This window comes from Mesoplodon mirus, assembly GCF_964341445.2.
Source record: "Mesoplodon mirus genome assembly, chromosome: 12".
Taxonomy (NCBI): Eukaryota; Metazoa; Chordata; class Mammalia; order Artiodactyla; family Ziphiidae; genus Mesoplodon; species Mesoplodon mirus.
In genome coordinates, this window is record NC_138988.1 from 41,309,420 (window position 1) to 41,336,532 (window position 27,113).

The 27,113-nt window shown below is 46.2% G+C and overlaps 1 protein-coding gene and 2 long non-coding RNA genes across 3 annotated transcripts; 2 read left to right on the forward strand and 1 right to left on the reverse strand.

The window, feature by feature from the left end:
* Positions 1 to 5,078: 5,078 nt before the first annotated feature.
* On the forward strand, positions 5,079 to 7,023 carry LOC309813524. The gene is made up of 4 exons (XR_014295517.1): positions 5,079 to 5,284; positions 6,581 to 6,693; positions 6,832 to 6,906; positions 7,004 to 7,023. It is a non-coding gene; the product is annotated as an uncharacterized lncRNA (long non-coding RNA).
* A 4,780-nt stretch (positions 7,024 to 11,803) lies between these two features.
* On the forward strand, positions 11,804 to 26,715 carry LOC309813526. Its single transcript, XR_014295518.1, has 3 exons — positions 11,804 to 11,889; positions 19,053 to 19,233; positions 26,272 to 26,715. It is a non-coding gene; the product is annotated as an uncharacterized lncRNA (long non-coding RNA).
* CRIPTO (cripto, EGF-CFC family member) lies at positions 18,001 to 21,180 on the reverse strand (the record flags this gene model as incomplete). Its single annotated transcript, XM_082638498.1, has 6 exons — positions 18,001 to 18,113; positions 19,316 to 19,425; positions 19,510 to 19,624; positions 20,084 to 20,218; positions 20,301 to 20,353; positions 21,146 to 21,180. The coding sequence occupies 6 exons, from the start codon at positions 21,178 to 21,180 to the stop codon at positions 18,001 to 18,003; spliced, it is 561 nt and encodes a 186-aa protein (XP_082494624.1).
* Positions 26,716 to 27,113: the final 398 nt, after the last annotated feature.

Consider the following 27,113-nt stretch of genomic DNA (forward strand, 5'->3'; position numbering starts at 1 on the left):
GCACCAAGGCCTGGGTGCTGGGTGTGCTTGCAGTGGAAGAGTCACAGCTTCCGAGCCCTCTCAGCACCCAGGTTTCAGGCTTTCTGAAGCGAGTCATGGGGACGCTGCAGAGCCTGATGCTGCTTGGCTGGTTTCTAGTTGCATTTATTCCTAAGACAGCCCAATACAGTGGAAATGGGACATTTTCTGAGTTGAAGGTTTGAACAACTCCCTCCTTGAACTTGGCCTGACCTAGTAGGGCAGCTGCAAGAGCCGTGTGGCTGAAGCAGTCCTTGGAGGACAGGAGAGAAGCAGGGGCGACAGTCCTAGGAGAAGACTGCCACCAGGCAGAGCATTTGGAAAATGCAGCTGCTTTGCTCCTCACGTAGCTCTTGTCCCAGAGGAGACCCTGATAGATGGAGATGTTTTTGCTTCCGCTATTGTTGCTGTTGTCATCGCACACAATCTTTCTCCTTTCTTGGAAACAAGGGATGTGCACTGATTCAGTTTTTGATATGGGTTGTCCCAAAATGGTGAAGGAGAATTCCAGGGCCCAACTGAATCTTGAGATGTTTGCATTCAGCGCAGCATATACTCTTGGCTCTGAGAAATGTGTTATTAGATGTGGTGGGGATGGTCAGGGAGAGAGCGAAATAAATAGCATGAAAACATGCCTCTCCTGCAGGAGATAACAACCCAGCTTAAAAAACCCTCCCTGCAAACAGTCCAAGGGAAACCCAGTTAGAGAGACCAGCCTGCACACCAGGAACCCTAACCATCAAGAGTCATTCGGCTGCAGGCAAGTGGGGACCTGGTCCAGCCATCAGGTTCACAAATGAGACTTTGTGAGACACCCCATTTATAAGGAAGGGGGCTGCTTTACTAAGCTTGGAGGCTGAGTGGAAGCAAAGAAGTTATGAGTCATTGGTCAGAAGAGGGCTGGCAGGAAACACACTTGCAGCCCAGACTGAGGAAGTGGCAGAGCCCCCAGGAAGGGCCATCTCTGTCCTTTGCGATGGGGCTCTAAGAAGCCCCTCGTTAGAGGAAGGTGCTTTCATTCAACGCTGAGCTGCAAGTACTGCCCCTCAACAATGTTAGGCCTTTTACAGGCAAGTTCAAGGTCAATAAGGCAGAAATTGGGGAGCCAATACATTTCTTTAGCTGATCCCAACCTCTTACTAACCTGGGTTTTGCGACACTGGAAGTATTTATGTGGGTTGCATGATGTTTCTAGCCCTTATTTGGCTGCTTTTCTGGGTTAAGCTGACTGGACCAGGAAAGGCCTTCCCAGGGCTGGTAGCCCTGAACTTTCCTGTTAACGTAATGATGGTCTCTCTTCCTAATGCTCCATGGAGTGAGTTCCATTCCCTGCAAAAGCTCACAATGCTTTACACATGACATATTAGTTATCCCATTGTTTCCTATTTGGAAGGAATGTAAAATTAGTAAGAAGATAGAATGTTTGAATTTAAGTAGAGGAGACTAATTTTCTATGAGAGAGGGTAGGGGAAGATGAAACTAATATTTATGTATGTTATATGGTGAAGTATTTGATGTTATATTGTGGTTCTTCACTGACGGTCCTCACATGAGGTTCTTGTCCCTGTTTTATAGACATGAAAACTGAGTCTGGGAAAGACTGAACAACATGACCATGATCCCACAGCTGAAAGTGGCAGAGCTGAGGCTCAAACCTATGTCAGTCTGACCTCAAAGCCTGCAGGTGCTCTTAAAGCTGGTATGTTTGTATCTGGTTGAAATTGGCCCATATATTAGGCACACAGAATATAAATAGTAACTAGCCTTATAAAACATGATTAACATTGTGTCATTTGAGCCATACTTGACTAAGACATGTCAACATCCCTGGTCATCTTCACAGGAAGGAGGGTAGGGGATTCAAAGTTAAATCTTTGATACTTAAATAGAAAATGACTATAGCCAATGTGGTCAATTAAAAAAACAGATGACCAAATAAATGTCCAAATAGAGTGGGATTGTTGGGGTTTGATCAACAGAAAGTGAGGGCTTGGAGTCTAACACTGTGGGTTCTGGAATCCAGTTTTTTCCAAGCGATTCCTGACAGCTCAACTTCATTAGCTGTGCAGTCTCTGTTAGTATGTGGCCAAGCATTGAATGGGAAACAAGAAACTCTGATGAGTGTACAGCCCAAAGACCATACCACCAAGCACAGACAGTTAAAATGGGTGCACATGGCCAAGATTACAAAGGTATGATGACTTTCCCACACAGCATCTTGAGGAAAGTCCTGACTGCAAATATTCCAGCCTATTATCCCTTGAGGTTGATGCTACTTAAAGATTATGGTCTGTCTTTTTTCGGTTTGTGAAATATGGTCACCAGAAGCAAAGAGGTCTCTGTATGGCTGGGCCAAATCCAAGAGAAGTCTGGAGGTTGTGTTAGGAGTCTACTGCAGGGCTCTGTCCCTGACTCTGCCATCTCTGGGTGGCTTTAACCTTAAACCTGTGCTCCTTCACCAGGACCCATGGGTTGTTAAATAGGAAGCAGCTGTACATCTTTCATCTCCCTCTATCTTCTCTCAGCAATTCCTTTCCCAGGCCTGATTCCTTACTTCCAGGCTCCACTTGACCTAGTGGAGCGGTCAGGAGCCCTGAGTCATGATTGTGATCCTGCATAGCTAAGCATTTAATACTGGTTTTGTAGGACATTTTTTAATTCACAAAGTGCTTTCAATCACATTGTCTAATGAGTTATCAACAAGGGTGAGGAGAAGTGATAAGAAGTGCGACAAAGATGACAAAAGGCGTAAGATGAGCTTGGGAAGTGACCTAAATGATGCCGCTCCTCGGGTGAAGGAGGATAATGTTTGTGAGCCGGCCCCTGAGTGCCAGGCAGCCTGGGCAGAAGCAGAACAGGACTTGACAACCACTGACCCATAGGTCAGTGATTTTCCGAGACCCTTGCCCACAGCAGACCCCAAGTGATACAGAGCCGGGAACTGGAATTTCTCTAAGAGACATCCACGGCAAATGCTGACAGAAGCTTCTGTCTGAGGCTTCAAGTGCCTTCATGTGGTCAGGACCACAGGCCCGCTTTGTGATGCATTTATCTGTCCTCCTGGAGGTTTACCTTTAAGAACCTCATTTAGAAACATGCCTTGCAGAAGATAAGAGTTGTGAAATTGACAGGGCCTGGGCTTGTGTCTTTCTTGGCCTGACCTTTTCCACCCCTTTATGCATCTGATCCATATTCCATTACCTTTGGAGAAGCTGTTCTTACTTGGCAGGGAGGGGGTGCCAGTGAGTGAGCTGCCTGGATTACACCAGCATTTTCACCAGTCTTCCCTGTCATCCTCTAAAGAAAAATGAGAGTAGGGGAAGATTTTCTGGCAGTGGCATGGGGAAGATTATTTTGGGCAAGGACTTTCTGAGGTCTTTCCAGACACTAAAAATGAGGCTGCTGAGTCCAGGCACCTCTGGCCAAGCACGTCCTTACTGTTTCAAGGGTACAGCTCGGGAAAGGTGGAGGCGGCCCGCAGAGCAGCAGCTCTCTGGCCAGCCCCTAGGCTGGCTGCATGGAGAGGGGGTCGGGCTGGTAACAGTGTGATGGAACTCCTCCTCCACTCCCCACCCAGGATGTGGGTGAGTGAGAACGTGTGCGGGGAGCGGCGTGCTGATGTGCTCTGTCAGGAGTGCAGCTGGTGATCCGTGAGCCAGCACCCAGCCAGGGCTGCCTCTGCACAGTGGTGATGCCAGCAGTTGGACCTGAGGACCTCTCTCCCCCCACAGTCAGGACCCTGTGCTCTCCAGGACTTCCTGTCAATGGTCTGCTCACTGTAGTGATGAGATGTGACCTGCTGCATAAAATGGGGCTTTATACCCCACAGAGCGATAATACTATTGTTTCAGATTTGAATGGTGAACTTGACTATTTCCAGTTGCTCCATACTCAGCACCTCCTGCTCTGTGCTTTTTCCCTTTGTGTAGTTGTCTCTTCACACCCCAGGCTACGGGCACCATGGTCTGGGGGGGTTATGTCCTGTGTGTCCTGGTGTGTTTGCCCCAGGCACCTAGGACAATGCTTTGCATATAGTGAGCATGTTTTTTTTTCCCCCGTACTAAATGTTTTTAGCTTAAAGAAAATCAGTAACAGTAGATTTACTTTGATCCAAGCCCACATGTTTGGGATGAGAATGGGGCTGGGGATGAAGAGTTATAATGTAGTATGGGATTTAAGGGCCTAGAATGTGGAATCAGTGTTGGAATCTATCTTCACCTACCAGCTGTGTGGTCTTGGGCAGGTTAGTCACCCTCTCTGAGTTTCAGGGATTTTTTTCTGTGAAATAGAGGTAGTAATAGTTACCTGACACTATCATTGAAAGCATCAAATGGGATCATGTGTGTACAAGTTTTCTAGCAAAGTTCCTGGCAGAGTAAGCCCACAATAGATGGATGAGTATTAGAAGCAATTATGAGAACATTAAGAACCAGACGGGTTAAATGAATTGCCCCAGTGAGTGGTATTTGTTCTATTACACTACATTGTGGGGATAAAAAGCCAATAGAAAAGCAGCACAGGCCTGGAGGCTACATACACACAGATAGAAGGTTAATGTAAATCCTTAAGAGATAATCTAATACAAAATTAGGCAAAGGACATGAAGGAGAAATATGGGTAGTCAATAAACACACAAAAAGACGTTCAGCCTCATTTTCAAACAATGCTAATGACAATAATAATGTAGGGCTTCCCTGGTGGAGCAGTGGTTGAGAGTCCTCCTGCCGATGCAGGGGACACGGGTTCGTGCCCCGGTCCGGGAAGATCCCACATGCCGCGGAGCGGCTGGGCCCATGAGCCATGGCCGCTGAGCCTGCGCGTCCAGAGCCTGTGCTCCACAACGGGAGAGGCCACAACAGTGAGAGGCCCGCATACCAAAAAAAAAAAATAATAATAATAGTAATGTAATATTAGGCTAAAGTATTTGCTGAAGATTAAAAGGGCTGATGCCCAATGTTGAGATGTGGGAAAACAGGCACTTTCAGAGTCATTTGGTGGAAAAGTAAGCTTAAAAACGTACTATTACATCAATTTATTAGGGTTAATGAGTTGCTTTATTTTTTTAATAAGTAATATATGCGTGCTGTTTTTGTTTGTTTTTTGTTTTGTTGTGTTGGTATAAAATGTTGAAAGAACACAGAGATACCTAGAATTAGACATGAGTGCCCCCCTTCACCACCACATCCTTTTGCCTCAACTCAATCCCTCTTTCCTTTTCAGGTACAACCACTCCTGAATTTGATGTGTCTCCTGGTCCTTTTTCTAGGTATATGTACAAATATATGTAGAAATAAGATATGTGGCTTTTTAAATATAAGTGCAATGTTATACATGCATGTTTTACCCTTAAGTTCTTTCCAAGTCTATACATATAGATTCATGCTCTCTTTCTAACCAGTACATGTTAAGATGTACCATATACCTTGTTATGGATACACGATCCCTGTTTAATCGTTCCCTTATTTATAAGCATTTAGGTTATTCCTAGAATTTTATACATACATGTGCAATTCTTTTGGGGGGGGATAAATTCAAAGTGTAGCCCATGTAAATTGGGGGCAGTCCCACCAGGTTGTCCTAACAAAGGCTCTAGGAACTTATTTTCACTACAGACTTATAAGAAGGCCTACTTTTATAAGCAAAAAAATATTTTTAAGGATAATTTGGTAGTTCATGTCCAACTTTTACAACTCCACTAAAGCAATTACACAAGTGTACAAATATACAGGCATAAGGATGATCTTTGCAGAGACAGTGAAGAGCTGGAAACCAACCAAACACCCCACAAAAGATAAAAATTCTGGGAGCCTCTGTCCTGTATACAGGGTAAGGATGGTTAAATGTGTCAGGAGAGCCCCAGGGTAGGGAGGGGGTGTTTAAGCCCATGCACCTTACCCTCGCTGCACTCAGCTTCACAGAATCCCAGCACCTCTGGGTCTTTCCCTGAACACACCTGGCACCCTCTATGCTGAGATGGGGGCAGGGGGCCAACCCAGTGTAGATCCCACACCAGCCATCAGGGGCCACAGTTTGGTGACTTGTTGGGTGGGCTCAGGACTGGGCAGATGAAGCCTGGGCAGGGGTTCAATCCAGCTCTGGGAACTGCGGATTCGCAGAGCTGCAGAGGCCCCTGTGGTGTGTGAACAAACAGAGGGTCAGGCTCACCTGTGGTAGGAGCACCACCTGTCCTATTTCCACGGTCCCTTCCTCGGGATTTGCTGCAGCAACACGGCAGGGGAAGTGGTGAAAGCACTCTGCAAACCCAAATCCACTAGGAGTAGAGTCCATGCAGCTTGCGGAAGCCTCCCCACTCTGCCTTGCACGTCCTGCCTCGCGTACAGCCATGCACTGCAAATAGTGTTGGGCAGGCACAAGTTTTTTTGTAATTTTAAAAAAGAAGGGAAGTAGGAAAAATGCAGCAGGCACATAAAGAAAGCCCTGACCCTAAGAATAAATAGATGAAGAACACTCTCATTAGTTAGTCTATGAAGTTCTACCTTAAAATATCTGGGGAGAGAGGGTGTTAGGAACTTAAATAATTTGTCTTTATCTCCCATCACAGTGCAAGGCCTAGAGGAAGAGCAAACCAGGACTTCCTCAGGTACCTGGGCCTCACCTGTCCCAGAGAATGAAGAGACCAGTCTCACCGTGCAGTCTGGGCAAGACACCAGGGTGGTAAGTTAGGTGGGTGGTCAGTTTGCCCTGAAGAATACAGATGGCAGCCCTGGATTCTGGGAAGATGGTGACACACGTGTTTGTCCTGCCTTCCTTGTCCTCTCTGCACTTTTTTTGGGTAACACCGCTACCTCGAAGGCTATCTGAGCATCACGTTCTCCTGAGATGCACAGGGAAGGGAGTGGATCTGGGCTTCATTCTCTAAACTTCCAGGTGAAGGCAGTTGACCAGAAGCCATGGGGGGGGGCTTGCCTCTCCTGTAGGTGTGGGACAAAGTCCAAGCTGGTCAGACCCTGTCTCTCCCTGACAGGAGACAAACTATCTGCTGCCCAGAGGGGCCTTGGTGACCCTGGGGGACCTGGAGGGGCCTGCGGGGCTGGACTGACTTGCTCCAGGACCTCACTGCTAGGACAGCAGCCCCTGGTCCTCACCATCAGGGTGCTCCTTCTGGTCCTCCGGCAGAGGTCCCAGTTTGCCAGGCCATGTTCAGCAAACCTACAGAAAACTGACTGGGAGAACTACAGACCACAGAAGGAAAAGGAAACCGCAAAACCCACTCGCCAGCTGATCCCCTTCTAGTTCATATTTTACGGCACATCTTAAAGGACTCGGCACGAACCAGAGACTCCTAGAATGTGGTTCAAACACCAGGCACTTCAAGTGAGGAGCAGTCGAAGAGCTGAAACAGAATCTCGAGGGTGAGAACAGCATCTCGATCTCACTCTGAAAAAGATGGGGGGAAAGTGTAATGTGGATGGAAAACTCCAATGAGAGGAGTTGGGGCCATGAAGGTGCTAACATGAGAGTTTGGGAAAAGCACATCAAGTAGGAAAATTGAGCAGCCAAAGAAGTCAGGAAGGAAACAGAAAGAAAAAAAAAAAAAGCCTTGGGAAGCAGTGAGAAAGCTTGTCAGGTTCAGGAACTTGGGGAGAAGGCAGAAAGGGGTCTGTGAAGGTCACTTGGGGTCACTTGGCATTAGCTTTGGGCTCTTGGGTGACAAATCAGAAACCATCTTGCACTTAGTTCCAAACACTTTGAGAAATGCAAAAAGTCAGAGCCACAGAGATTTTGGAGCCCGTGTGTCAGCTGGTCTCAACTCACTCTTAAGAAATTGAGAAGTGATGTGATGTGCCCCGGGGCCTCATGGCCAGGGAGGGACAGAGGGGTCGTGAACTGGTTTTTGGTTTTGAGTCACTTCCTCCCACCCCCATGCTTCTTGCATTGGAGGCGGATCCTGGGCATTGCTGCTCATGAAGTCCCTTCCCTGCACTGTCCTGAGTCCTGACTCTGAATGAGGCATTGTGTCCTTACTGGGTGCAGGACTCAGTCTAGTGGGGCCCCTGCCTGCTCTTGCTCTCACGTCATCCTCACAATAATCCTTCGATTGTGGATATTGGTATCATCCCCAGTATAGACACAAGGAAAGTGAGATCTAGAGAACTAATGTCTGCCCACAGTCACGGAGCCACTGGGTTTTCTCCACAGCGAACCCATCACTGTTCAGAGTTTCTAGAGGTGGTTTGCCTTGTTAAGAAAGTTTCCATACAAGGCAGTACAGACTCGAAACTCTGATCAGTCACCACTGCCTGGCCCCTTGGTGACCGAATGCCTCCTTGGCTGTACGCCTGGTTATATATTTGTAATACCACACATTTTATCCATGGCATTTGCCTAATAAAGACTGGTTTTATGTGCAATGAAGATAAAGACAAGGACAGCTGGTTTACCGATGACCGATGGGAACCCCAGGCACTTTCCCTGCTGGGCACATCTCATCTTCCCTCTGCAGGTGACAGCAGCAGCTCCACTCAGCTCAGAAGCAGCGGGCAGTACCGAGCCCTGGAGGCCAGGCGGGCTCCGGATCTGGCCAACTTCTTTACTCCTCACCTGTGCCTGGTCCAGGCCTCTCCTGGGTCCCAGGGGCCTTGGTGGATGCTCAGTCACTGCTGTACCATTGTCATGACAGCAGCTGGAGGAAAGGTAACGTGTGACTCTGAGTATGACCTTAGGCCACCTGCCTTGCCCCTTCAGCTGGCTGAGGGCTCTGGTGGGGCCTAACACTGTTTTATAAGGTAGCTGAATAAACAGCTGAGACCTCGATTAAAGAAGTAAAAGTCCCAAACACAAAACCTTTCAAGATAACAATATAGGACAGGGCTCCTTCACTTACTCTTTCAAAGATTTGTTTGTCACCTACTGTTACTGAACCAAACTTGGGTCCACTTGCCCTTGCACGATAAAGCCAATCTACTGACACTGGTCTGTGATGAAGGAAAGTGCAGCGTTTATTGCAGGGTGCCAAACAAGGAGTCTAGGCAGCTAGTGCTTAAAAAACCCAAACTCCCCAAAGGCTTTCAGGGAAAGGTTTTTAAAGACAGGGTGAGGGAGAGGGTTGAGGGGTGTGTGGTTAGCTCATGGACATTCTTCTGATTGGTTGGTGGTGAGGTAGTTGGGAGTCAACATTATCAACCTTCTGGTTACTACGGGTCTAGGGTCTATGTGCTGGTGGTCAGCATAGAGTTAACTTCTTCCCTCTGGTGAGGTTTTCAGTGTCTGCAAAACAGTTCAAAGGACATGGCTCAGAATACTATCTATAGCCCTTGAGAAGGGACTAAAGTTCCCTGACTGTTTAATGGCTAAACTATTACTATTTTGTCTCGCTTGACTGTTTTCCTTTGTTTCTGCATTTTCTTACTTCTCTGATTAAATTTATTCTTTGGAACTCGGGGAGGGCCTGGGAGCCTAAAGTTTTACTACAAACAAGAGGCAGGTGGAGGACATGGGGGGGTCTGTACTGGGAAGACCCCATAGGGTACTGCTTGGTTACATTACTATGTGCTAAGCATTTTTCTAGATACAGTAGTGAACAAAGCACAAGAGACCTCAGCCTCATGGAATTCAAATCCCTGTCCTTGTGGAGTGACACAGACAACACACAAGTAAGTATGATGACAATGAACCAACACTAGGATGAGAAAGACCTTGTGATGGAAAGTGTTGGGAGGGGTGCCCTTAGAGAGGCCAGGGGTCTCTGAAAAGAAAACCTCTCAGTGGGGCCCCAAATGGTGAGGGTGAGCCCTCATTGAGGGGATCCCCATTCATGTCAAAATGGGGGAGCCCACAGTCGGGGTGCTGAGTTCAGGGAGGGAATGCCTGGGCTTTCAGACTCTGGGACACAGGGCTGCTATCCTGGTGGGTCAGAAGAGGCGAGCTGGGGCAGAGAGTGGAGTCCCAGGCAGCTGCTGTTCCTCCTGCCTCCAGCCTGAGAGCCAGGAGGTGGGCCTGGTCTTTGCCCTCACCTTGGGGAAGGATAAACCCCTCTACCTGCTGAGGCCACCACCTTGGGCAGGTGCAAATATTGTTTTCAGGCAAGAGCAACAAAGAATGAGCTACCCCTGACATATTCAGGGAAATCAGCTATTGGATTTTAATCCAAATATCTCCCGAGGTGGAGGCGGGGCACAGAAAGGCTTGGGTGAGCCTGGCCACCTCCTGCCACGCCACGTGTCCGGCTCAGGAGTGGAGCAGAAGGGCGCTGGGAGCTGAATGAGTTGCCCTGAGGTGTGAACTCAAGTTACTCAGCACTGTTCTGTGGGGGGGTTGAACTCAAATGTTTTGCCAAAACAACTGCAGAAGAATAAACAAAAGGAAGGAAAGTAGACAGGGATACAACCCTCTCAATAATCCAATTAAAATGAGAACCTAATCTGCCTACTTTCTTTCTTTTGAATTTTATTTTATTATTTTTTTATATAGCAGGTTCTTACTAGTTATCCATTTTATAAATATTAGTGTATATATGTCAATCCCAATCTCCCAGTTCATCCCACCACCACCCCCCTGCCACTTTCCCTCCTTTAATCTGCCTACTTTCTAAAGCCATTGCTTTAGAACAGGGCCACGTGCTCAGCACTGCCCTGTGGTTTGGCAAGGAGTGTTCAGCACACGCTGCAGCAAGGCAGTCCAGGGGAAATATTTGGAAGAGACTCATAGGAAGAGAGGTGGTTACTGGGAAGCATGGTGGTAGGACCTCCCCCACTCCCTTCCAAAACATTTCTTGAGCACCACTTACATGCTGGCACAAGTACCACGGGGACAACGATGAACAGACTGCCCGGGCCCTCATTCTGCCCACAGCACGTGGAGGCACAGGCCTTTAAGGTGACTTGCTAGCAATGGGCAGGGCTGAGACTTGCTTCTAGGCTGTCAGAGTCCAAACCCACTGTGTTGGGAAAAAGACCAAGGTTTGGATGGCCAGCCCTTGGCAGCCTGAAAAGATGTGTCTGCGGTTTCCTGCTCTTCTCCATCCTGTTTAAAGGCCCTTCTTACTCACCACTCCTCCTCTTCCCAACAGAGGCCCCACCCAAGAAGGAGGCTTTTCTCCCTGTGTGCCAGGAAAGGGCTCACTTGATTTCTTCCAGTTCCAAAGGGGAAACTGGCCCTTCAAAAAAATTATCCAAGCCGCTACATGATCTCCAGGAGCACGCTTGAATGGGTGTATGTATGTATCTACTGAGCTACCTATGGCTCTGAACCTCCTTTTGGCCATTTTTCAATGGGCGTTTGGAACAACTTGCTTCCCAGTGAGAGCACCTGCCCCAGTGATTGACAGACGCCAAGGGAAGGGCCACATCCATCTCAAAGAACATCAGTCAGGTCTGCCCTCCTAGCAGTTTCAAGTTGGAAGGAGGCTGGGGACTGGTAACATGGCCATAAGGGGAGAAGGTACAGTCTTTCTAACTCTGCACACTAGGTGTGCTTGCTTGCCCTGCAGACCAGCGCACACCGGGCAGCTGTTATTCTCTCTCCTAAGAAGTGAGATGAGGCACAGCTGAATTCAGAACTAGCTCCAAAGAGCTGCTCTGAGTGACTCTTGCAGAGAAAAGAATAAGCTTCCATGCATTTCCCAGGCTGGAGGGCACATCACCAGTTGCAATCACCTGATGCTTCTCACTTGGGGCTTTTAGGGGCTCATGGAGTTACAAAGCAGTTAGTCTTATCTCCCTTTGTGGACTTCCCTCCTCCTTCCCCTGCCCAGAGACGGAGGAGTCTTGGACTTGGGGGTGACACTGACCTTTGGCTAGGCTGTGCCTGTGCTGACAGAGATGGAGCCAAGACTCAGCAACCGTGAGTGGAGAGAGAGCCAAAGCTTCAAGGCAAGGGTCTTACGCAAAGGATCTAACCATCTTTTGTCTGGTGAGACTGTCGACATTTCTGTTTATAACTGATGCATTTGTACAACCGGGACACACTTTAGAGGGGGAAACACCCTTTCTCCAAATATCCAAGTACTATAGAAAAATGAACATCTTACTTTTCACAATACCAAACAAGATTTGATTTTCTTTTCATAGCACATGGGTTTTATTTTGACGGGCTAGTCTGGTAAATCCTATGATAATGTCAGTTTTTCTGATTGACATTGATTACATGATTTATCATGGCTTTTTTTTTCTTTTTCCAAATAAAAACAAACTGGAGTGATTTGGAATTACAATAGATAATCTCTCCCTTGTCTTTTTCTTTTCTTTTTTTTTTTTTTTTTTGTGGTACACGGGCCTCTCACTGTTGTGGCCTCTCCCGTTGTGGAACACAGGCTCCGGACACACAGGCTCAGCAGCCATGGTTCACAGGCCCAGCCGCTCTGCGGCATGTGGGATCCTCCAGGACCGGGGCATGAACCCGTGTCCCCTGCATCGGCAGGTGGACTCTCAACCGCTGCGCCACCAGGGAAGCCCCTCTCCCTTGTCTTTTGATTCCTAGTGCATGGATGGCTCCCTATGCAACTGGGACTAATCTGTGACGGGTTCATTTACATCACACATTGAACATAAGACATAATTGTGTGGCTTAGTAGTGCTGTATCACTTAGGAGAAGAATTGTGAGCTCCCTCTTCTGCTTTCATTTCTCCTTATTTATTTATTTATTTAATTGATTTATTTCCTGATCAGAGTTGACATAGTGGGTAAAGTTGCCCAAGTCTGCTGGGAGATGCCAAGGCTCCTGGAAGCAACCAGAACTGGAGAGGACCCTCTCCTCTGAAGGATCCCCAGACCATGCTGATGACAGTTTTGTCAAACAGCAGGCTGCCTTGTTCTTCCTCTCTTTATCATCTTCCCTCTATGTGGGGATGTAGGAGATGGTCTCAAGAAGTGTTAATTGTCTTTAACACAGCCATTAATGAGAAATGAGAAGATAAGGAACCAGCTCCCTTCCTGCCTTCCTCTCCCTCTTCTTCCCTCCTTCCCTCCCTCCTCCTTCTCCCTCCCTCCCTCTCCTGTCCTCCCTCCTCCATCTACAGCATCCACAGACCAGCTCTAGGGTCCCTGGAGGTTGGCATCCAGGGGCTGAGGATGCTGACAGACCAGTGGGGAAGACAGACATGAAAACAAATCAGGGTGTTGGAGTATTATGGGATCTATGAGAGACCTGTGAGGGGATTCAGCTCACAGAGTGGTCCTTCCCCCACAGTAATTGGAGTGGGGGTGGGGAGATAGGAAAAGTGGGAGGTGGAGGAGGGGTGGAGGCACAGATTGTGTTCATCACCACCCCCCATGCAAGATACTTGTATTATACAGGCACAGCTCTATCTCTGCCAAGGTGGGTGTTACATTTTTTTTTTTCTTTTCCATCATGGATTATTACAGGATATTGAATATAGTTCTGTGTGCTTGTTGTTTATCCATTCTATATATAATAGTTTGCATCTGCTAATCCCAACTCCCAATCCATCCCTCCCCCACCCCGCCCCCTTGGCAACCACAAGTCTATTCTCTACATCTGTGAGCCGGTTTCTGTTTCGTAGATAAGTTCATGTCATATTTTAAATTCCATATATAAGAGATATCATATGGTATTTGTCTTTCTCTTTCTGACTTACTTCACTTAATATGATCATCTCTAGGTCCATCCATGTTGCTGCAAATAGCATTGTTCCGTTCTTTTTTATGAGTAGTATTCCATTGTTTATATGTACCACATCTTCTTTATCCATCCATCTGTCAATGGACATTTAGGTTGTTTCCATGTCTTGGCTATTGTAAATAGTGCTGCTGTGAACATAGGGGTGCATGTGTATTTTTGAAGTATGGTTTACTCAGGATATATGCCCAAGAGTGGAATTGCTGGATCATATGGCAACTCTATTTTTAGTTTTTTGAGGAACCTCCATACTGACTTGTTGACTCAGGAGTCCAAAGGCCCAGCCCCTTGCTTCAACTGGGAATGGCTCTGAAGGGTCAACCAGCCCTGGGGCTCCCATGGCATCAGCTGAGGCCTCCGTTATACGTAGTATCGCTGCTGCACTGCAACATCGCAATTAACTTCTCCTTCCCGGAGGCAGCTCCCTTCAAGTGTTATTCCTAGGAGCTCCCCCCAGGAATCCCCTCCTGCACACCAACAGCTCAGCTTCCTGGGAACCTGACCTAAGACTCATCCCAGAGCAACCATTTTCCCCTACACTGTTTCCTTTTATTTATTGACATCATCATAGCATAATTCTGTCATCATTTTCACTGAAAAAGAGACAACTCTTCTCCATCTAGCCATTCACCTTGAAGTTGATTTTCTTTCCTTGTAATTTCATAGTTGTCCCTGGCTAACTGCCTCACTCTCCCATGAACGCCTCCATGGACCTCACTAGGATTATTTGTAATCTCACAAATTCAAACATCATAAAGAAAGCTTGCCTTTAGTCTTTACAAAACCTTAATTTTCCAGTTATAAAATCAATTATATGCAATTGTAGATAGCTTAGAAAATAGGATGAAAAGTTACTCATAATCCCCCTACTTGGAAATGACCACTTCAGTATTTCCATGTTTCCTACCTTTTAAGAATTCTGGTTAAGGCCACACTGTGCCCTGCCTTTCTCACCTGACATTGTGTTTTATACATTTCATGTCATTAAAAATTCTTTCTAAAGATGGTATTTTAAAGGTGGTCGTATTCCAAGGTTAAGGTTGAGTCCTTGTGCAATAAACCCTTCTCTGATGTCAGGCCTCTAGGTCAGCAACAGTGATTTGAGTGACCCAGGGCAAATCCACGCACATGGAGTAACAGGGTCAAAGGCCAAAGTGCTTTCCAGTCGGTGTGGACCCAGGTGTGTCTTTATTGGTTCCCATGTGGACACTTTGCTTTGAGAAGTCTGTAAGGTTTTTTTTTTTGCCATACGCGGGCCTCTCACTGTTTTGGCCTCTCCCATTGTGGAGCACAGGCTCTGGACGCGCAGGCTCAGCGGCTGTGGCTCACGGGCCCAGCCGCTCCGCGGCATGTGGGATCTTCCCAGACCGAGGCACGAACCCGTGTCCCCTGCATCGGCAGGCAGACTCTCAACCACTGTGCCACCAGAGAATCCCCTGTAAGGCTTTTGAGGGTAGAATCTAGAGTCTTTTGCATCCCCTTGCACACCATTTCCCAAAATGTACCTCTGGTTCATGATTTTAGATGGCATACAGGTGAATGTTATTATTATTATTTTTTTTTAATTTAAAGACTGGTATAAATTATCCAGGACTTCACAAATGCTATTGTTTGGGACGAGTAAAAAGCACTTAAGTGGATAGATGTTCAACGTCACCAGTCATTAGGGAAATGCAAATCAAAACCATGTAAGATACTACTCTACACCCACTATGATAGCTGTTTTGAAAGAATAAAAGCAAAGCCCAGAAAGCAGTGAGTGTTGGTGAGGATGTGTGGGGAAATTGGAACCCTTGGGCACTGCTGGTGGGAATGCAAAGTGGTGCAGCTGTTATGAGAAACAGATGGTAGTTCTTCACAAAATTAAAACATAGAATTACCATTTGATCCAACAATTCCACTTCTGAGTATATAGATCAAAGAACTGAAAGAGATATTTATACACCAATGTTCATAACGCATTATTTACAATAGCCGAAAGGTGGAAACAACCCAAATGCCATTAATGGATGTATAACAAAATGTGGCATATACATACAATGGAATATTATTTAGCCTTTAAAAGGAATGAAGTTCTGACACATGCTACAACATGGATGAACCTGAAGACAGTATGCTAAGTGAAATATACCAGTCACAAAAGGATATACATGACTCTACTTATGTGAAGTGTCTAGAATAAATTCATGGACCCAGAAAGTAGACTAATGGTTGCCAGGGGTTGTGGGGAGGAGGAATGGGGAGTTAGTGTTTGAGTTTCAGTTCGAAAAGATGAAAAAGTTGTGGAAATGGATGGTGGTGATGGTTGCCCAGCAATGTGAATGTACGTAATGCCACTGAACTTTATACTTAAAAATGGTTGAAACGATAGGTTTTATGTTATGTATATTTTACTGCAATACACAAATGAGTTGATGTAAAGAAAACAATTAAGCACAGGTGATGTGGCCCGTATAAGGTAGAGTGTGAATGCCCAACTTTGGAAAACACGGTCCAGCCTTGCCCACAGTGTGGTTAGGGATTACAGTAGTTGCATGCAAATGAGAAGCCTTCTTTCAATACTCCGTTTTTTTTTTTGGTTAAAAAAATTTTTCCATTTCTGGGCTAAAAAATGTTTTACACTATTTTGTGGGAAATAGGAAGGTAGAAAGAGAAGAAATGTGACATTTGTTGAGAAACTTTTTGTGCTAGCGTTTTATTTTGTTCACTTCATTCTAACAACACTGGTGTAGGGACTAACCTGGTTCAAACTGGGAAACTGGGCCCCACTGCCAGTAAGTGGACAGAACAGCTCTCCCCACTGGGTGGCCCACCCTCACGCTCTGAGCTCTCTGGGGTATCCCTCACTGCTTCCCTGCCTATCCCATTTTCACCTTCTGTCATTGGACATTGAAAAAAAAAATTCCACTCATTTGGAATTTTCCATCTGCAGGGCATTAATTTGGAAAAACATGAATTGTGGATCCAGCAGTACATAAATAACGGGAGCAAATATTGTCCCTCACAGCAGAACACACACACTAAAGCCAGAAACAAAACTGGGCACCACTCTGAGCTCTTGGCGCTTCCAGTTTCCTCAGTTTTAAGCCTGTTGTAGTCATCTCGTTCCATATGAAAACAAAAATACGCCCTCACCGTGGAAAACAGAGAAGTGCAGAGGAAAAAATCCCACCACCTAGAAATAACCACAGTTCACACATTGATCAACGTACTTCCCACTTTTACTGGGCAGACCAGATACACCAGATACATATTTACAAAATGGGCTTTACAATGTATAGTTTTATCATCTGGCTTACAACTAAATATATTGTGAACACTTTCTCTTTTACCACTGTTAAAACAATTGCATAGTATGGAGAAATCATAATGTATTAAGCACTCTTAATACATTGAGGGAATTTAGATATAATTTTTTTTCAAGGAAACTATTCTCTTTCCAAATCCTTGAGAAAACAGGTGTCCTTGTCTTATACAGCTTCCTACTGATGACAGAAACTTGCCCTTCAACTTAGCTTTTTAATCTGCTTCTCTGTACCATCTGATCAACCAAGTAATGCATTTTATTTTCTCAAATCTCTCATTTGCTCCCACTTTTCTACCTAGTCTCTCAGGGATACACAATTTCCATTACTCCAGCATCCTGTCTCTCACCTCTGATGTCTGCCCCCTCCCTTCTCCTTTGCTCCCCTTACAAATGCTTCCTTTCCTTTCATTTTCAGGATACATTTTTAAAAATTAATTTATTTTATTTTGTTTATTTTTGGCTGCATTGGGTCTTTGTTGAGGTGCGCAGGCCTCTCATTGAGGTGGCTTCTCTTGTTGCGGAGCCCAGGTGCTAGGTGTGCGGGCTTCAGTACTTGTGGCACCTGGGCTCAGTAGTTGTGGCGCACAGGCTTAGTTGCTCTGCGGCACGTGGCATCTTCCAGGACCAGGGCTTGAACCTGTGTCGCCTGCATTGGCAGGCGGATTCTTAACCACTGCGCCACCAGGGAAACCCTTAAGATACTATCTTAATTGATTCTGATCACAACTCTATTCAATGCTTTATGCTCAGTTCCACATTGGGAGTAACCTTTAATAATCTGAAGATAGAATTCAATTATTTAAAAGAAACTATTAATAAGCCCTTGGTAGAGTTACATGTATCGAGAAACACAGGGCTTGGGAACAAGATATGGCATTTTTTTTTTTTTAAGTAGTTTTTTGGAGAGGGCAGGGAAGAGGAAAGTAGTTGGTACTTTAAGGAAATGTTAGGGACCATAGGGAAATCTATTCACCATATCAAGGCTACCGACAAATGATCATCTCTCAGTTGGGACATTGGAGAGACAGCCTTTAAAGGTCATGAAACCTGCATGGCAGATGCTGCACATAAATGTGGGTTAATAATAACTTTGTATAGCAAGGCAGATGCCAGGTAGCATAAAAGCACATGCAGACAGTGTTAATTCTGGAGTCCCGGAAGCTGTGAGGTGCTCATCCATCACATGGCCATCTGGAAGGTAGAGACCCTTGGTCATTAAAGGAAATCCCTCTGGCACTTTATCCTGTGGCCCACACACGTGGCACATCTACACGAACCCAGAAGCAGTTAGGGCCGAAGATTTGATGAGTACAATGTGCTTATGGGATCAACAGTACCGATTATGTGTGATTAGACTCCTCTGAGAAAATATTTCGACAAACTGTTAACTTGTTCTTCCCTGGATACATGCTCTCACACCTGGTAACCTACCCCAGCCGGTGACACCTATAATTGCTGGCGTGTGGCAGAACTTGGTTAGGCTCTGATGCTAAGGAGACAGCACATTTTGCGTCCCGAATTCCAGGGAGAAAATATGGTCCCCACCTATCCAGCCATTCCGCCCACACCTTCCAGTCACCTATCCTGGGCCTGATACCCAATGCAAAAGGAAAAGACAATTCCTGCCTAGATTGGGGTCCCATGTTGTACTCAAGGAAGCATTTGTTTTCATTTTCAATTTGTTGAACATTTTCAATTTCTGACATCTGCAGGGTCAGAAGTAGGAGAGGCCTCTAAACTAAGGTGGCCCTAGAAATCTGGCTCAGGTTGGGGTAGGGAGCAAACCCTCTCCTCTTGTTCTCTTCTAGGTCCCTGCCCTTGTCATTGTTTTCCTCAAATCAGTAAAAATCAATGAGGTGAAAGAGTTATGAGACCAATCACCAGGGGGTGCCCTAGAGGGGCCTTTTAGGATCCCTGAAGAAGTTCCTAAGAAAGAAGAGTGGGGTCAGTTCCTCTGGTGGAATTTAAGGGCAATAATTGGAGTTGGGTACCCCCAACCCTGCTGTGGGGTGGGCACTGAGCTGCCCCCTGGAGCCTGTCTGGGTCTCCCTGCCCAAAGAAAGGAACGCCAGAGAGTGTCTCTTCGTGTTTTAAGAGGCCAAGTCTTTTCTTGTTTATTTGCCTCTACAGAATTTCACATACTGTAGAACATCAAATAGACTTGAAATTTCAACTCTCCACCTGAAAGGCAGCACAACTGGCCACATACTGAGGAAGTAAATATCAAGGACACCAGGGCGACCATCCCATCTGGAGTCCTCGATGCTCTTACAGGGAGAGCTTTGGCTGCCAGTCTTCAGCAAGCCATGAGGTAAGAGGAGAGACCCTGTTAATTAAGTGTCCACAGGCAACTAACTAACCTGAGAGGGCAAAAGAGGCAACCCTTTGCTTACCACAACCAGGTAGGAACGGCTGAGGAAAGCAGCGGAACTGGCCGTGCCAGCATTTACACATGGAACACTTCCTGGGCAGCCAGGTGTCATGGGGCACAGACCCACAGTTCCTGAGGATGAACGGACATGCGGAGTTTAAATCCCCACCTCTCCTTCCCTCTCCTCTCCACCCCCAGCCCGTTTCAGTGGCTTACTGTTTGCGCATGTCATGCTCACAGTTCCGTCCATAGAAAGAGGGGGGGCAGGCACAAAAGGACCCCAGCATGCAGGTTCCCCCATTCAGACAGCAGGTTCTGTTTAGCTCCTTACCTGAAATGTAAGAAAGGGTGGCTGAGAGGGTGGAAGGATTGAAAAGCTGAGTTCCCGTAAGCCAAGGTTAATATGGCGGTAAGGACTTAATCTCCCCAAGTGTTGACAGATGTCTATAAACATTGTAAACCTAACAGAATAAGACTGTCCTTTTTAGTGTTCCTTTGGCTACCTGTGCTTTTGATCAGAGAAATCTTTTTTCATGCATAAGCCAGTGGTGGTACCTGGAGTCCCCAGCAAGAAGTGGGATCAGGTGAGGGAAACTGCAATCTGCGGAAGTGAAGTACACAATGCCTGTCTGGCCCCCAGAATCAAAACCAGTCCAACTAATCATCTGCCCAGCTCCAGAATCAGGTGCCCGCTCTCTTAGGTGAAAGAGGATCTAAAAGATACTCAGGAAACATGTGAAGGACCAGGATAGCAATACCGCACTGTAGATCTAAGGCAGGTACGTCTTACTGTTCTGGATTCCCGTGGATGGTACAAAGTGGGAAGGCCGATGACGAATCGCAGGCTCCTCCTGGGACTGAAGGCCGTCGTCTCTGAAGGCCAGGTCTCCCTGTGATGGACGGGCAAGTTCACAGTGGTCCAATCCTGAATGACAAAATTAACTCCTTGCATCTGTATTTCAGGCCACGTGAAAATTGCTAGTGATCAAAAAAGCAAAGTCTCTTACCAGTGACTAATCGCAGTTCAAATGCTCTGGAAAAGGCCAGGATCAAAATCATACTAGGAAGAGGAAATCAGACCTCCATTAGCAAAACAAAGCAAATAAAATCCCTTTGAATTAACACCTGGGTCTTCTCATCACAGGACCACAGACCACTAGGGAGAAATTGTAGAACACCACTTTCCTTTTTTTCTTTTTCCTTTCCTTTAAAATGGCTGACTAATTCATGTAACAACACAAAGAAAGATGATGAGAATAAAGCCCACCTAATCTCCAACTCTTTCCAATTACGTATTATTACTTCTTAGGCTCTGTCCTCATATGCACATAATTTTAAGTAGGTATAAATCTTTTATCTTCTATTTCACATGTTTTTTCTCCTGCATATAGTTTTCATATAGGAATTTTAAATGCCTGGATGACATTCTATGTAATTTATGAATCACATTTTACAAACTATTTCATTTAAACCAGTCATTTAAAAGATGTTCAAGGTTTAAAACAATTTCCCATTATTCTTAACGGTTCCCAAATATTGAAAATCTGCCTAAACCTTTAACCTTGTCAGAAGCAGATTCTTAATTTTGTTGTAATATTGACCTTTTCTAACAAAAGAGTAGGAAAACAGTAGTCATTTCAGAGGCAGAGCCAGTAACCTGTGTGAAGATGTTAAAAGCCAATAGCAAAGGTGGATGCAACTTTAAGTTCCAGGTCTTTTGGAAAAACAGCAGCACTGTTGGCAGCTCTTTAAGGTTTGAACGAGATGAAATCAAACAACAGAGAGGCGTAGGACGTGTTTCCTAAGCTGGGAAACTAGTAATCAAAAGCTCACACTCAAGATTGGTTCATACCTGGAAGAAAAGCGCTCCATCTTTCTTTGGTCCATGGCTCCTAACAATTTAGAAAGAAAAAGATATTAGGCTGGCTTTAATTCACAGTCATTGCCAAAACACCCAAAGGAAAACGTTAATTTCTTGAAGTGAAAATGGGCATTTAAAGAGAAAAATATCCCAGATGAGAAATATGGTCTCCCCAGAAGGTCTCAGAAGCAGGAGCCAGGATGTCGGAAGAAACTGGGGGGTTCCTCAGACAGGTCGGTCCTAATAAACGCTTTGAATAAAACCTTCAGGGAGATTCTCCTTCCTCAGCCACAAGCCCCAGGGTGGCGGGGACAGCCCTCTGGTGGGCGGGGAGGCGGAGGCCCGTGTGCATTACAATGCTTAAACACTCGGGGGTGGAGGTGAGAGGTGGTGAAGCCAAACAAAGAGAGAATGGAAAAGGCCATTCTTGTAAAACTGTTGTTAATTAGCCCTAATGTCTCTATCATTAGTTTCGAGTTAAAAAGATCAGATTTACTCTTTGAAAGAAAGAAAGAAGAAAAAAAAAAAAGAGCAAACCAATTACTCTTAACGGGGTGGTGATTCCAAGTTGGAGGAGTGGTGGAAAGTATTGCTGTAATCGGGAAAACCTGAACACCATGTATGGGTCTCCCAAGGCGTTTGATATTTTATTGAAAAGTTTTATTTCCCGAAATTTGCTTTCATCTTTGGTTTTCCAAGAAAGGTGTGTTGAGCCCCTGCTCCGCCCCAGGCAGACTCAGGTGGCCGAGAAGGGTGTGTCTCAGCGGGCAGGAGAGAAAGGCAAGGAAGCAGGTAGTCCAAACAGAAGTTCAGGGTCAGGAGGGGGTTCCTGCCCTCGCAGGAGTGAGTGGGTGTAAATTCCAGGCGCACCTGAATTTGCAAGCGAGACTGGAAGGAAGCGGAGCCGGCGCCAGGGGTGGGGTGTGGGGCGAGGGGAGGCGGGCAGCGAGGTGCGAGTGTGCGTCCAGGGCCTGCGCCTTCTTGGTGGCCTGCGCATCGGGGTGCCAGGCCTGCTCTAGGAAAAAGTTCTGGAAACATGGCAGTCCAGCCTGGGAAGCCATTTCAGCCTTGCTACTGGGTTTCACTGCATTTTAACAGTCTCCCAGCACCCACAGTGTGGCCTCTTCCATCCCTTCTCCGCCCTGCCCCCAACAACACGGGAACTAACACCAGATTCAGCTGTGTCCCCTGTTACCCTGTAAGCATTTATTTGGTGGTTCCCTGAAGCCCCAGACACTGCTGCTGGAGAGGCATGTCACTTAGCCCATGGCCTCTTGAAACCAAGCAGAACCCTGAGGGGCCCTCCCAGGTACAAAAAGCCCCTCCATGTCCCTTGTCTCCTGTTGAGTCACAATGGAGCAGGCTCAAGCAGTTAATGATTAGGACAATATAGTCACAGAATCTTCAGTTCCTCCCTGAAGGACGCAGTGTCTGATGCACATTCCTGAGCTGTGTTGCAGATACTGTAACTGCCACCAGAGGGAAAAAGCTAACCGCATGATGACCAGACCGTAGCCATGATATAAGCTGCTCCGTCTTGAGCAGCACTGAATCTATGGCTAGCACAATTCCAAGAACTGGCCTCAAGAGAATGGGAAAAAACTGACCCTGGAGTTGAAGATTAACTGTGCTTAAAACAATCAAGATGACGCTGACACAACAGGCCACCTGGCTCCAACAGATCTTAGCCCACCATACTCCCCTATTTCAAGGTGGATGGGATTGGTTTATGAACCTATTTTCTTGGATTTCCTCTGGGATTAGGTCAATGCTTGAAGGAATCCTTAAGTTGGGATTTTATCTTCTAGTCATGGGATCATAATTGGCATGCCAACTCTTTGCAAAACAGTTACTTAAAACGTTAGTAATGAGATGCCTCTTTTGGAATCTCAACAGGCACGTAAGAGAACCAAAGAATATTTCTTACACCATGTCAGATCCTTCCACTCTAAGAATCCTTCGTCGCCCATGCTCAGCTTGAAGTTACAGAAGATGTCTTCACCCCTTTTCCCTAGACATGGAAGGAAAATCTGGCAGTGGGAATTGTAACTGAGGAAATGAGACTGTAACTAGGGACTGTCAGCAACTCAGCATTGTTCCAAATCTATTTCTTTCTCCTTTTTTTGCCACACCACAAGGCTGGTGGGATCTTAGTTCCCCGACCAGGGATCAAACCCATGACTCCAACAGTGGAACCATGTAGTCCTAACCACTGGACTGCCAGGGAATTCCCCCCAATATATTTCTTAATTATTACTATGCCTGACTTCTACCATTAGCTTAGCTTAGCTTGCTGCTGATGGAGAAACTGCTTGCTGCTTGATGTGTATCGAGATTGAGGATTAGTTTTTCTATAGGCTTCACCCTTCTTCCTTATTCTCCAGGACTACGTGACCAAAGATTTATGGGTCATATAATGTTCCAACCACAAGTGAGACCTTACGGCTACTTGGAACCGCGTGATGGAGACAATCATCTCTGAAAATAGAAGACTCACCCCTCCCCTGCACGTAACCCCTTTCCCTCTTTTCCCAAGCAAAACCTGGGGGTTTGGGTCTTTGTGACATGAGTCTACCATCTCCCCAGGGTTGCTGGCTTCCTCAATAAGGCTATCTTTCCTTTTACCCAACACTTGTCTTTCAGTACTGGACTCTTGAGCAAAGAGTCTCTTGGGGAAGAGGCAGGGATTTCCAGGAGCTGGGCCACCGCCCACATTTTGGCCTTTTATGGTCAGCCTCGGAACTGTCATGGCGCCTGTGGGTGTGTTATTTAGCATATGCTAATGTATTACAATGAGTGCATAATGAGCTCAAGGTCTACTGGGAGTCAAATCTTCCGCCATCTTGGGCCTGGTCCGCTCTAACCAGTTTTTTTTTTTTTTTAACATCTTTATTGGAGTATAATTGCTTTATAATGTTGTGTTAGTTTCTGCTGCATAACAAAGTGAATCAGCTATACATATACATATATCCCCATATCCCCTCCCTCTTGCGTCTCCCTCCCACCCCTCTAGGTGGTCACGAAGCACCGAGCTGATTTCTCTGTGCTCTGCAGCTGCTTCCCACTAGCTATTTTACATTTGGTAGTGTATATGTATCAATGCTACTCTCTCACTTCGTCCCAGCTTACCCTTCCCCCTCCCTGTGACCTCAAGTCCATTCTCTACATCTGCGTCTTTATCTAACCAGTTTTTGTCGTCTCCAGTTTTTCTCAACCACTGTGTTATTCTTGAAGGGTTGTGCCCTGCCCCCTTCCCCCCTGTTTCAGCTCTCTTGTCACCCATCTCTGTCCATTGGATTTACACCGTGGCAAAACGAATCGGCAGCAGCATCTGAAGCCATTTCAGCATCAGTGTCTACCTCTGTGGAGGCAACAGGTCCACAGGTGCTAAAGAAGAGCCGTTATTTGCTTCTACACCTGCATCTTGGGAGAATTAAACTTTAAATTATTTTTAGTGGGAAGTAGGTCCCCATCAAAGCAATGGTGGGATGCGATGCAGCCCATTTACTTATAGCTGGTAGCATTTTTACTCCACAGCAGCTCACTAATTCCTGCTGTGCTTCAACTCCCTGTGTGGCCTTTCAACTTGTTAAAAAGCTTCAAGTGTCACGCTGAGATTCAGAGAGAATGGGGAGCTTGGCCTGAAGCTCTAGAAGCTGGATATGGGGAAGGCCAGTGCAGAGGAGAAAGCTAATCACCCAACCCCAGGAGTTGCACGGAGGCTTAAAGAAAGTACAGTACATTCTTAGTACACTTGGTGCTTCACAGTCCTCAACAATCCGGTGTGCTAAGTAGATAACAGCATTGGCCATATTAGTCTCATTTTATGGATGAAACAAAGAATCCCATCTGTGGACTTAAATGTCTTTTTCCACAGAGGCTGGGCAGGTCTGTGGCAGAACTGGCAGCAGGACACCACCCCTGCATTGACACTTCCTTATTTAAAGGGACTCTTGTGGAACTTTTAGGACTTGAATTAGGATCCCTGGAAATCACCTCCCCACTTTCAGGAGGGAACCAAGGCCCTGAGTCTGCATGGCTGGTATGTTCAGCCTGCAGCCCACACAGAATCTCTGTGTACCCAAAGACTGGAACTCACTGAAAAGATCTGCATTCCCCACGGGTACAGAGGGCAAAGAAAGTCAAGTGCATGCACTAGACAGAATCTGGGCAAAGTTTTGAGTTAGGAAGAAGATAAGGGGGAGGGGAGGGCAGAGGTGCCTGAATGGCCAGACATTTGCTATCGGGCTGGCAGCCCGCAGACTGTTTATTCAACAAGTATTTAATGAGTCTACTATGTTACCGGTCAAGGGCTGGGCTCTGGGGACACAGTGGTGAGAGGTGACCCCACCGTGTAGTGGGGGGATAAGGGACGATAATCAGTGATTGTAGTTGTGCGGCTGTGTCTGGGTGGGGAGTTGATTGGTGACTCTAGGATGGCCACTGGACACCTCTGCTCAGTCACTGCTGACCGACAGATGCCACCCAGCATCTGGCCAGTGAGTACTGTGTTAGAGACCCACGGAGGGCCTGGGGATGGGAGACCCTGGAATGGGGGTTCTCCAGTTACCGGCAGCCCACCTCCTCACTTATGGAGGGCACTGACAAACAAATGGTCTTGGTTTCAGGACGGTTCAGTATCGCCCTCTTGTTGTCAAACCCAAGTTTGTGTGCCAATGCACAAAGGGGCCAAACAGACCGAAACATGCATTGGGCACACGAACTTGGCTTCGACAACTCTGAGCTGTCCTGTGTTGAACACTGGGGCACGAGAGACAGAGTTGTGTGTGTTTAAAATATACAAGTAAGAATTTGCCTTAAAACCATCCAACCAACCAAGAATAGTCGAAACAAAAAAACATCGTAATCAAAAGAGAAACTTCCAGTGTCTGTCTCAAATTCAAGGAAGAAAACACATTTGGAGGTAGGATAGTTTTAAAAAGCCAATTCGAACATTTCAGTGGTCGACACCATTTAGAATTAAACCCCCACTGAATAGTTAATAAACAGAGCAGCCATTTCTGCAGCACAATGAGGAGGTTTTAAGGTCAAAGCCTACTTTTATCATAGGATTCCTAGGGGCACGTTGTGTCTTACTTCTGTCATTGTCCCCTCAGGCCAGAAGATGGGGGAGAGCCGGCAAGCCAGGCCGGGGAATTTCTCCAACTGAGGAATGCGAGGCCTCTTATCCCACCAAGCTCAGCGCCTGACAGCTTCTGATAAAACTCAAGTAACACTCTGTCAGAAGTGGATCCCTCGCCCGTTCATCAAGTAAATGGCTTTCTGTTTTCACCAGTTAACAAACAGCCACTGGAAAACTATTCTGTATTTGCTACAGACCTCTGTGTGGGGTTTAGAAGAATAGATTCTTGCTCTCAAAAATCTTCAATCCCAGTAGGGAAGACTGCTCAAACGAGCCATTTTAGAGCTATCCTGTTACAGAAATTGGGTAAGAGGGACAGAGAAGGGCTTAAGAGGGGACTCCATTTGTGTATGTGTGTGCAGGGGGTGGGGACTATATCATGAATTTCTATGTAGACGTATCATAAACTATCTTATCAGGAATCACTTGGTGTGTTTCTGTGTTCTGCAGTGAACTCCCTTATATGTATATCCTGGTGATTGCTTGGGAATATATCTAGCCGATAAACTTCTGGCACTGGAACTGCTTGGTTAAAGGGGGGACATTTCCAAATTATTTTCCAAGAAGGAAGCACCGGTCTCCTGTCCCTCCCTTCTCCTCCCTTCCCCACAGATCCTGCAGGTCCTTAACTGCTGGCTGCAGCAAGCATCTTAATTTTTGCCAATTCTATATGTGAAGATAGTATCCTGTTGTTGTTTGGATTTGCACTGTTATGTTTATTGGATGCTTGTATTTCTTTTTCTAGGGACTGGCAGGTGGTTCTTAGAGGGAACTTGAACTGGCGTTTCCCTCATTTTGTCAACACTGTGGTAAATT